At 37.3% G+C, this 12,025-nt stretch overlaps 2 protein-coding genes across 6 annotated transcripts; both read left to right on the forward strand.

The window, feature by feature from the left end:
• The first annotated feature begins 140 nt into the window (after positions 1–140).
• LOC147407092 (reticulon-like protein B10) lies at positions 141–12,025 on the forward strand. Of its 4 annotated transcripts, none has more exons than XM_086435486.1 (6): positions 141–393; positions 650–830; positions 938–1,079; positions 1,193–1,262; positions 1,355–1,531; positions 5,295–5,423. In XM_086435486.1, the coding sequence occupies exons 1-5, from the start codon at positions 285–287 to the stop codon at positions 1,522–1,524; spliced, it is 672 nt and encodes a 223-aa protein (XP_086291612.1). In that variant the 5' UTR covers positions 141–284; the 3' UTR covers positions 1,525–1,531; positions 5,295–5,423. The 4 variants fall into 4 exon arrangements, with proteins under 4 accessions (XP_086291612.1, XP_086291610.1, XP_086291611.1 ...); XM_086435484.1 differs by lacking the exon at positions 5,295–5,423 and adding an exon at positions 3,958–5,057 and having other exon boundaries at positions 142–393; XM_086435485.1 differs by lacking the exon at positions 5,295–5,423 and adding an exon at positions 10,697–12,025 and having other exon boundaries at positions 143–393.
• LOC147407093 (D-amino-acid oxidase-like) lies at positions 5,066–7,040 on the forward strand. 2 transcript variants are annotated; one of them, XM_086435481.1, is made up of 3 exons: positions 5,066–6,136; positions 6,236–6,616; positions 6,886–7,040. In XM_086435481.1, exons 1-2 carry the CDS (start codon positions 5,224–5,226, stop codon positions 6,610–6,612), a joined length of 1,290 nt encoding a protein of 429 aa, XP_086291607.1. In that variant the 5' UTR covers positions 5,066–5,223; the 3' UTR covers positions 6,613–6,616; positions 6,886–7,040. The 2 variants fall into 2 exon arrangements, with proteins under 2 accessions (XP_086291607.1, XP_086291606.1); XM_086435480.1 differs by having other exon boundaries at positions 6,236–7,040.

The raw sequence follows: 12,025 nt of genomic DNA on the forward strand, positions 1-12,025 counted from the left end.
ACGAATGTTACATTCCATTTAATAATAAATAAATGATTCAAAACCCGGTTAAATGGCTTATCTCGTACGTGATGAGATGACTCGAGCGAGTCAGATCGGTTTTCGCGGGGGGACGGGACGGGACGAGACGAGACGGAATACAGGTTTTAAAACCCATATAATGTAATCACCGACAAGTGACTATTGACTGACTAACCACTTCATCTGTCCTCATCGAATCGGTTTTTCTTGTTTTCGCTTGTTCCCATCCTCCTCCATCACTGCTCTGCAAAACCCTAATAGCCATGAAAGACTATGATCTAGATCATTCATCTGCACATGAGCACGATTCATCAATGGCCTCTGCACAACCTCCTCGAAAATCGATCCATCAATCTCTCGGAGGAGGCGCAGGTCTGCTCTCTTTATCTCTCTGTTTCTCTAACTTCTCCCTTAAATCCACTTTTTTACAATTTTTTTTTTTTTATCTTGAAATTATCCAAATTCCTGAAAAAAAAAAAACAATAGTTCTGGGGTTGGAATCTATGTTATCGATCTGTAAAATCGAAATCTCTTCGTTTCATTTATATTTCGGTTTTTTTTCCTTTTCAAAATTTATGAAATCGTTTAGTTAGCATTCGATCTTGAGAAACTTTATCGGATTGAACAGTTGCTGATGTGATTTTGTGGAAGCGATGGACTACTAGTGTTTTTCTACTAGCTTCGGCAAGCATTGTGTGGTTCCATTTCGAACATCTTGGATACAGTCTGTTATCGCTCGTTGCGAATGTGTTATTGCTTCTGGTTGTAATCTTGTTCTTTTGGGCGAAATCGGCCTCTCTTCTCAATAGGTCTGCCCAGTACAATTTTTGAATAATGTTCACAGTTACGATTCCTGTTATTTAATTTCAATCTCATACTAGTATTTGAAAAGTAATATAGTAGTGTTTGGATCCAGACCTCTTCCTCCCCTTCCCAATATGGAAGTTTCTGAGGATTTTGTTGGAAAGGTTGCCTTTGTGACACAAATGTGGGTCAATCGCTTGTTGGGAGTTGCACATGATATTGCCCTCGGGAGAAATGTGAAACTTTTCGTACAGGTCTGATGGGTATTCTGCTCATTTTTTGCTTTCTGGAAATTGGGTTTTTCTTTATTTTTCAGGAAGAAATGAAGTGTATTTGTTTTAATCCATATCTTCCCTTTGTTTTGTAGGTTGCTTTAGGTCTATGGCTCGTTTCTTATATTGGAAGTATCTTCAGCTTTCTCACTCTTGTCTACGTCGGTTAGTTTTGAAAAACTTTTCTGCGTCGGTGTACTGCTGGATACATTGTAGAGATGACTTTTTTTTTTCTTTTTCTCTGAACATTACCACAGGGGTTGTTCTTTCCCTCACTGTTCCCGCTTTGTATGACAAGTACCAAGATCATGTTGATGACAAGCTGAGTGCAACACACAAACTCCTTTCAACACAATATAGGAAAATCGACGAGAACATCCTAAGCAAGATCTCAAAATCCGTAGGCAAGGAAAAGAAGACTCAATAGCATAATTGTAAGCGCTCTTTCTTTCTCCCTCATGCATACAATTATGCACACATAATGAAGTCAGTGTAATGCTAATTTTGGACCAATGTATTTTCTTATGCATATCATTACTAACTACCATTTTATACTGGCTATTATATCATATGTAAGAATGACATGATTTGTAGTTAAATTATAATGGTTATCATTGTAAAGGTATCAATACTGGGCAATCCCAAACACCTAGGTGACCAGGGGTTCTCTCTGACTTGGCTTGATTCGGAGTGGTTTTGGTCTTGAATTAGTATGGCTTGGGTCTAACTAGGCTGTACTCGTCTGAATGATTGGGATTTATCTAACTTGGCATTGTCTCAATCGTGACTTAGACTCAACTTAGCCTAAACTTGGCCTGCACGTTACCTTTAGGATCACTTGGGTTGATTGACCTGAGTTGAGATTGGCGTCTTAAGTCTGGATTCCGGTCCTTTAAACCATGATATTTATGTTGCATTCTTTCACAACAGCAAAAAATCTCATTTAAATAGTTGATGGTCATTTATGGGTTCTTCATTTCAAAGTTTTAGTAATCTTTTGCATGTGAATATAGATGATGGTTTTATTCTAGTGAGATGATAGTTTTATCCTAGTGAATACTAACGGCACATTGCTTTTGGTTTGGTTACCATTGTGAATTGTGAATCAAATATGATTATGTACTTTCTTGTAGTATTTCATTTCTTTTGATATCAAATTTTCTAAATTTACAGAAAATAATCTAGTTTGGAAATATAATGGATTCATTCATTAGGAATAACGAGGTCTATTCATTTGGGATCAGTTCAATTCCCAAAAGTCCAACCCATTGTGTATTGCCTTAAGAGTTTTTTCAGGTATGTCACTCCGCTATAGTCTCCATTTTGCAATGGACTTGCATCCCTTGAGCATGGGACTGCTGCTTACCAACTTATACTCCCTTTTATTACAAAAAGAATAGTAGTGGTAACTTAACAACATGATCTTAATGGCTAAACAGCCGCTATAAGAGTTCGATTGAGGCATCTCTGCATGGCTGGTTCTAAAACATAAAAGAATCAGAATGTGTAGTGAAGAGGACACAAAGTAACAGTAAAGCAGGTAAATAATTGAAGGATTGTGTAGATGTCCTTCAATCATCATGCTTCAGATGGTTGGATGTGAGTGCTTGAGGAAGGTGACGGCTTGTTAGCTAAGAACATCATAAGAAAATGTTAAGAATGGAGAAGAAACCTGTTGGGATGAAATTGGTGGATAGGGCCTTTATCTTTGGTTGTGATGCAATTTATTGACCTTTAAATAGAATCACCATTTAATAAATCAAATGAAAATTGATCTCTCCTACAACTTTAGTTCGATATTAATCTTGTCTTGTGAATTTGTTTGCTAGTCACTCTTCATTATCCTCTTTCACTTTGGTGGTATCTTATTGATTATTCTTCCTGGGCCAGTTCCATGCTAAAATGGACTCCTTGGCATCTGTATGATTGCAAGGAATTCATCTGCTAGGGAATAAGAATTCCTTGAAAAAATGGTCACTGGAAAATGAATTCCACCGTTTGATTGCACCTAGAAAAATGACAAACGAGAGTTGGTTTTTAGTTTTGGGTTTGGGAGTCAGCTTGAGAGAATATCATTAGGAGGGAAAATCATTTTCTTGGGAACAGGGTGGGAAAATCTCTTAGGGAGGGAATTCATTTTCCATGGAAAATACACAATCTTATATTTGCAAATCACATTTTGAAGGGAAAATCTTTTCATTCCCATTTTCTCTGTGCATCATTTAGACTCTTAATGTGTCTGCCAATGTGATCGAAGTACGCACTAAACTTTCCTGTACCTTTTAAATTTAATTGGAATCCTAATCAAATTCTGATGTCTTGACATTGGATACAGACACTTCTGTTGTGAAATGATGTCATTATTTCAAGATGTTACTTATGTTTGTATGGGTACTTTTCGTACATATGTCATTATTTCATGATCTTGTGCTAGGCATGGGTAGATTTAGTCCTTATCTCAATAAGATCTTTTACTTGTTAATATGGTTACTTTTTCATCCTTATTTTTCAATTGAATAGTTGAATTGAATTTTGCTCCATTTGTGTTGGTTTACTTCTGTTGCTTTCTGAGATATGTTTCCGCACATTTTTAATTGAATTGCAATGTGAATGTTCCAGTGGTTAGGAAATGCCATGCTAGTAGGAAAAGGAGAGGAGCTCTCTTCCTCTTCTTCAACACTCCTCTATTGTGAGGGTATTTTGGTAATTCAAAACATCTTTTCTGCCCCAAAACACCCTCTCATATGAAGGGTGTCCAACAAAGAGGTCCCGACACATTTTTTTTTTATTGCCCTTGGCATTCCTCAACTAACTATATGAGAGTTTGAACCTTAAGAAGGCTGTCTAAAATGTAAAATAGTTGCAGGTTCTTGCATTATGGGATCTTATGAGCGTCAACGATATCTGGCAATAAAAGGAACGAAGGACTCACTACAGTAGCATCCATTACAACTACTTTACCGGAGAGTATCAAGTATCCACTTTGATATAACATCCATTTTTTGTATACATATAACCTTGTTTGGGTTTTGGTGTTGCGGTTCATGTTAATTTTCTTCCCCTTCAGACGAAGGTTTACTCATCTCCCATGTTATAGAATTTTCCAGTAGTTTATAGAATTTGGAGGTAACAGAAAACTCACTGGAGTGCATAGCAAGTTGATTTGGTTGATGTTGAAAGTATTGATTTCTATACTGCCTGGTCTTGAACAACAAGTTCATTAAATGGGAATAATAAAGTAATGTGGTGAGATATGTTGATAGTAATTTGAGAACGTTCTTTGCAATTCACAGCGAGTATGTTCTATGCATCTACTGTTTCCCAGGAAATTAAGTTGAGTATGACTGCTTTGAAGGCCCTTTTTTTTTTCCAATTCCAATGAGGGACTCTTTTAAGTGAAAATTATTTGGATGGACCTTTTGGATTATGTGTACGATGATAATGGGAAGTTACCTCTATTCATTTGATCTATAGAATTTGTTGTATGCTACTTTTATTTTAAATTTCTATAATCAAGTATGATATTTTACTCGGATGTGGAGATCAAACTACTTTTTTTTACAAACTTTGGATTGGCCGGTCAAAGGAGGATTGTTTGATGTGGATTGAATTGGTGGAGATCAAAGTTTGAGATTTAAGCTCAAAAACATCTTGCCTAAACTACTAATTTTGTGGAAGATTTTTTTTTTCTTTTCAGAATTTGAGGAAATTAGATTCCGGTATGTCAATATAATTCAATAGTGATCTCCAGAAATTGTTACAAGAGGATTCCTAATTCAAAAGTTGGACTTATTTAGTCTCACAAATGGATGTGAGTCATCCTCCGACAACCCCAAAAAAAGGAATAATAAAAAAACAAAAACCAAAGGGGAAAAGTGTTGATGGTGGATGGATTGATAGGTCTAGCTGCAACACTTAAAATATCTAAGATTTTTTTTTTTTTTTTTTTTTTTTTTTTTTTTTTTTTTTTGTATTTTTACTAAATCATTATCTAATGACATTACATATGATTAAAAATTCGCAAGTTGTATGATTAATCTTGTAGCCACGTGTCGTCACAAGAGACCCTTGTGCTGTTTATGTTATTAAATTCCCCTCGTCATATAAACAATAATGAAATCTTTCAATGGCCTTGTTGACACCGTTCCTGGGTGTATCTGTTGTTCCCCTTCGATTAAACACTCCTCGTACCTCCAGGTTTGCCACTATTGTTTCGGTTCGATATTCATTATCATCATACATGGAACAATCGAAGGAGAAGGAGCAGGTGCGAGTGGTGGTGTGTGGTGGTGGAGTCATTGGTGTCTGCACAGCATTCTTCCTCGCAAAGAAGGGCGCAATAGTAACCCTAGTAGAGAAATCATCTGTCGCTTGCGCTGCTTCAGGTAAGGCAGGTGGCTTCTTGGCCCTTGACTGGTGCGATGATGGTCCCCTCTCCAACCTTGCCCGTACCAGCTTCAATCTTCACCGTTCCCTTGCTCTCGAACTCGACGGTCCTCAATCCTATGGCTACCGACCCCTCCACACATTCAGCCTCTCCCTCACAGAGGTCCAAGATAGTCCCACTCCCTCATCACCATCACCACCACCACCTAAGAGGTCTCCTTCCATACTTCCTGACTGGGTTGACGGGCCTAGTAAAAACCCTAGGACCATTGGCACCATGGAGACCACCGCCCAAGTCCATCCTCAGCTCTTTACTCGGACACTACTCTCGTCCGCTGTCGCTAAGCACGGCTTGGAGGTGGTGATTGGGGAGGTGGAAAGTGTCGATGTGGCGGGGGACAGAGCAAGGGCTGTGGTTCTCAAGGAGGGAGGTCGAGTAATTGAGGCCGATGCGGTGGTGTTGGCCCTCGGCCCATGGTCTTGTAGGTTGCCTTTGCTGTCTTCCCTCTTCAGAGTCTCTGCTCTCAAAGCACACAGCATAGTTTTGGAGCCACGAGAGCCCTCAGCAATTACCCCTCACGCTCTATTCCTCAGTTACTATTCGGCCAAGGGAGGTAAACCCATGGATCCCGAGGTATACCCTCGGCCTACAGGTAACCCACATTTAATCAATCTGAGCTTCCCTCTTCACATTCTCATTTACTTTGTAAAAATAGTTTGAAATTGTGATTAGTTGATTGATTCAATGTTAGGTGAGGTGTACCTATGTGGAATGGCAGCAGAAGCTCAAGTACCCGATGATCCAGAGCTGGTTGTGGGTAATCCTGAATCCATAGAAGTGCTTAAAAGGGTGGCTGGGACTGTGTCTAGCCACCTGAGGGAAGGGGAAGCACAGGTGAAGGCAGAACAGGCCTGCTTCTTGCCGTGTACGGACGACAGCGTACCTGTGATAGGAGAGCTTCCCAATGTGAATGGATGTTATGTGGCAACGGGGCATAGCTGCTGGGGTATCCTGAATGGCCCAGCCACCGGGGCTGCCATGGCTGAACTTGTTTTGGATGGTCATGCTACCATTGTTGATCTCACTCCCTTCAGGCCGTCCAGATTTGTTAGCGCAAGACGAAGATGAACTTGTAAGATTTTCCAATAATGTGGCCCACTTGATTGGGTTTTTCAAACTTGGATTCTTTAAAATACCAATCCTAATAAAAGATAAATTTGAAAAAAGAAAGAGTTCTATTACTTTTCAGTTTCTTTGATGCGTTGGGAAACATATTGGAATAGGAACCCTCTCATGCATTCCCCAAATGAATGTATCTTTTAGAAAGTAAGGAGAGAGGAAAGAGAAGGTGAGTCAAGATAACACCGGGATTGATTGGTGGTCATATTCGTTGATGATCAGGAAAGCGAAATGATCAATTATTGAGCGATGGTGCAAGGTATGCCAATTTGTTTATTTTTTATTTTATTATCGCATGATTCCAAGATCTGGAGATCATGATTTTGTATATTGAATAGTGTATAAGTCTCATGATTGAATGTACGAAGTTTACATAACTGAATTGTTCGGATTATTCAATTGTTCTTGCAATTTAATAGACAGGAAAATCTTGGGAGATGTCTTAATTGTCTTCACATTTTTCCATAGACGGGGAGGAACCTCAATATTTTTAAAGTTTTGAAGAAGAAGAAAAAGGTATATTTTTCTGAACAACTGAGTATCAGTGGTGTATCGTGAATTGTGATAGGATGAATTACTGAACAAATGGTGTAGTGTTGTGGCTAATCAAGTTATAAAAAATAAAACAAACGTAGCTTGTTGGCCTAAGCAACTATGGTTTCAAATTCTTTAATTAGGAGCAAATTCCATGGAATGCATTACAATATCTTACAAAAACTCGAATTCCATTTCCAGCATGACATGTTTGCTGAATCTTAAGTAGGTGTCTCATTGACTCGTTGGAAGGGTGAATGTTTATGAAACTCGGGGAATCTGAATTCCTTGAGAAGATGGTACTTTCATTGAAAGCAGTAGTTCCAACTTCACCCATGAAATGGGAAGTTTATTGTAGGCTTAGAATTGAACAACCAACGTGAACACCATTGAAGTAGAAAGTATATGATTCATATTGCATTTATAAATGATGATTGAAAACTTGATAACAATACCATACAGCATATGTTCTCACATAAATAATTGTCCCAACAATTACAAGAGTTGTGGGGAGGCCGTTGATAAATTATGATTCCAAAGATTGGACATTGGAGAGGGAGTTGTGGGCAGTATTTTTGCATAAGGATGTTTATAAGACAATCCAAACATTTAAGGATGATTAGCATGGACCGATGTTTATGAGGAATTCAATTTTTCTTGATTTTTGACAGCTACAAAACCATCTCATAAGTTACACTCACAAAATTTTCAGAAATGCTTGAGTATTCGTGGAATTTGAACTAGGAACTTTTACAAGCTATTAGAAAGTACAATTTCGGGTGGCATATCCAAAGAGTGTTATGAGGTGGTAGGTTTCAAGATATTTTGAATGGGAAAGTCAATGAAGGTGGAATTCGAGCATTAAAAGTCTGAGGGATTCATAAACTTGGTTGATTATCTCCATGGTTGACCGACAATCGACGGGGTGCAAGGGTGACAGATGAACTATCGACGGGGTGCAAGGGTGACAGATGAACTGTTGGCCCACATCAAATCCTCCCCTAAACGAATTAGAACTCCACCTCCCAAAGAATCAGAATGTGTAATGACGAGGACACAAAGTAACAGTAAAACAGGTAAATAATCAAAGAATTGTGTAGATGTCCTTTAATCATCATGCTTCAGATGGTTGGATGTGAGTGCTTGAGGAAGGTGACGGCTTGTTAGCTAAGAACATCACAAGAAAATTTTAAGAATGGAGAAGAAACCTGTTGGGATGAAATTGGTGGATAGGGCCTTTATCTTTGGTTGTGATGCAATTTATTGACCCTTAAGTAGAATCACCATTTAATAAATCAAATGAAAATTGATCTCTCCTACAACTTTAGTTCGATATTAATCTTGTCTTGTGAATTTGTTTGCTAGTCACTCTTCATTATCCTCTTTCACTTTGGTGGTATCTTGTTGATTATTCTTCCTGGGCCAGTTCCATGCTAAAATGGACTCCTTGGCATCTGTATGATTGCAAGGAATTCATCTGCTAGGGAATAAGAATTCCTCGAAAAAATGGTCACTGGAAAATGAATTCCACCGTTTGATTGCACCTAGAAAAATGACAAACAAGAGTTGGTCTTTAGTTTTGGGTTGGGAGTCAGCTTGAGAGAATGTCATTAGGAGGGAAAATCATTTTCTTGGGAACAGAGTGGAACATCTCTTTGGGAGGGAATTCATTTTCCAGGGAAAATATACAATCGTATATTGAAAATCACGTTTTGAAGGGAAAATCATTTTCATTCCCATTTTCTCTATGCATCATTTAGACTCTTAATGTGTCTGCCAATGTGATCGAAGTATACTAAACTTTCCCGTACCTTTTAAATTTAATTGGAATCCTAATCAAATTTTGATGTCTCGACATTCGACACAGACACTTCTATTGTGAAATGATGTCATTATTTCAAGATGTTACTTATGTTTGTATGGGTACTTCTTGTTCATATGTCATTATTTCATGATCTTGTGCTAGGTATGGGTAGATTTAGTCCTTATCTCAATAAGATCTTTTACTTGTCAATATGGTTACTTTTTCATCTTTATTTTTTAATAGAATAGTTGAATTGAATTTTGCTCCATTTGTGTTGGTTTACTTTTGTTGCTTTCGGAGATATGTTGTCGCACATATTTAGGGTATGTTTGGTAACACTTCTGAAGTCTGGAGTCTGAAGTTTGAAGTCTATTTTCTGAAATCTGAAATCTGAAATCTTATTCTGGAAAAGTTGTTTGTTTATCATTTTTAAAAGCTTCTGGTTACAAATAGAATTTAAAACATAATGACCATTTTGACAATAATACCCTTTTGTAATTCTAATAAATTGTTAACCGAAAAACATAACATGTTATGCATAATGAAACCATCCTCACATTTAATTTCGATTTCTAACACATCAAACATCCCAAAAGTATTGTTTTCAATTTGAATTCATACTTGAGAAATTATATTCCAACAAAATAATACTCAAACAATAAATAATCATTTATTTTCTAGTTGAAAAATATAGGGTTTTCAAACACGAAAAGAGAGAAAGGGGAGAAACTTTGACAACGCAGGTGTAGAGGAAGGAGAGGTAAAAAAGTTAAAAATAAGGGTTTTAAGGCTCGTATAAAGAAATGATAAGTGATAGAAATTAGGGTTTTGAGGGTATTTTAAATATAAAAAAAAAATTTAGATTTCAGAAGTTTCATCCAGCATCTCTCCACCACTAGTTCAAAGCTTCTAAATTTTGGTTCTGGAGTTTGAAATCTAAACCAAAACAAACGAAAATAATGCTTCTAAAGTCTGAATTTTAAAGGTGGACCACCTCCATTCAGACTTCAGTAGTGTTACCAAACACACACTTAATTGGATTGCAATGTGAATGTCCCAATGGTTAGGAAATGCCATGCTAGTAGGAAAAGGAGGAGCTCTCTTCCTCTTCTTCAACACTCCTCTATTGTGAGGGTATTTTGGTAATTCAAAACATATTTTCTGCCCCAAAACACCCTCTCATATGAAAGGTGTCCAACAAAGAGGATGACATCCCCTGTCCATCTATGAAGGCCATGCATTCTGATGCCTAGGATTAGGTGTAGCTCGCCCCGAAGTCACCCAGAGGCACCTATGTAATTTTATGTTAGGCTCGCATAGTCTTATCAGTCCTGTGTCAGGGCATATTTGTTAGCTTAATGGCATTTTAGTAATAAAAGAGTATGACTGGCCTCTACTTTTAATGTTTCCTTTTGGAAACCTAGGAAAGACTTAGCGTACTATTTGTAGGAAGGGTGTCTAGTGTCCCAATCCCTGACCTACACTCACGTTGACTTCAAGTCCTTACGCAAAGTTACGTGGAGTCCCGCGTGTCATAGATTATCAGTTGCTTGTAACATACCTATTTGCTTTTGTAACATGTTACACCGTGTAATTTGCATATATATCAACAAAGTTGTTTCCGGACTTTGTCTCGTGTTGTCCTTGTTTTCTTGTTTGATAGTTACGTTTTGTGTGTGGATATAATTTTTACAGGTTTGCTTGTGAATTAGCACCCCTTGTGCGCACACGACCTCGCTTTGAAAGAACATGACTGTGACACCTTTGCTTTCCTCAACTAACTATCTCAGAGTTTGAACCTTAAGAAGGTTGTCCAAAATGTAAAATAGTTTCAAGTTCTTGCATTATGGGATCTTCTTAGGAGTGTCAACCATATCTGCAATAGAAGGAATGAAGGACTCACTACAGTAGCACCCATTACAACTACTTTGCCGGAGAGTATCAAGTATCCACTTTGATATAGCATCCATTTTTTGTATACATATAACCTTGTTTGGGTTTTGATGTTGCGGTTCATGTTAATTTTTTGTCCCCTTTTATACGAAGATTTACTCATCTCCCATGTTATAGAATTTTCCAGTAGTTAATAGAATTTGGAGGTGACAGAAAACTCACTGGAGTGCATAGCGAGTTGATTTGGTTGATGTTGAAAGTATTGATTTCTATACTGTCTGGTGTTGAGAACAAGATCATTAAAGGGGAATAATAAAGTAATGTGGTGAGATATGTTGATAGTAATTTGAGTAACGTTCTTTGCAATTCTCAGGCGAGTATGTTCTATGCATCTACTGTTGCCCAGGAAATTAAGTTGAATATGACTGCTTAAGGGCTTTTTTTTTCCCAATTCCAATGAGGGACTCTTGTAAGTGAAAATTATTTGGATGGACGTTTTGGATTATGTGTACGATGATAATGGGAAGTTACCTCTATTCATTTGATCTAGAATTTGTTGTATGCTACTTTTATTTTACATTTCTCTAATCAAGTATGATATTTTACTTGGATGCGGAGATCAAACTACTTTTATTTCCAAACTTTGGATTGGCCAGTCGACAAAAGATTGTTTGATGTGAATTGAATTGGTGGAGATCAAAATTTGAGATTTAAGCTCAAAGACATCTTGTCTAAACTATTAATTTTGTGGGAGATTTTTTTCTTTTCAGAAATTGAGGGAAATAGATTACGGAAATGGTTACAACTGGATTCTTAGTTCAAAAGTTGGGACTTATTTAGTCTCACAAATGGATGTGAGTCGCCATCGGATAAAAAATAAAAATAAAAATAAAAAGAAAAAATAATAGAGTTGATGATGGATGGATGGATGGATAGGTCCAGCTGCAAAACTTTAAATATCAATACGTTTTTTTTTTTAAATTTTTTACCACCACCATTAGCTGTTGACATCACAAATGATTAACAATTCACAAGGTGTATGATTAATCTTTTAGCCACGTGTCTCCACAAGAGACCCTTGTGGTGTTTATATTATTTAATTCCCCTTGTCATATAAATAATAGTGAAATC

This window comes from Akebia trifoliata, chromosome 3 (genome assembly GCF_017979445.1).
Source record: "Akebia trifoliata isolate Shusen 1 chromosome 3, ASM1797944v1, whole genome shotgun sequence".
NCBI lineage: Eukaryota > Viridiplantae > Streptophyta > Magnoliopsida > Ranunculales > Lardizabalaceae > Akebia > Akebia trifoliata.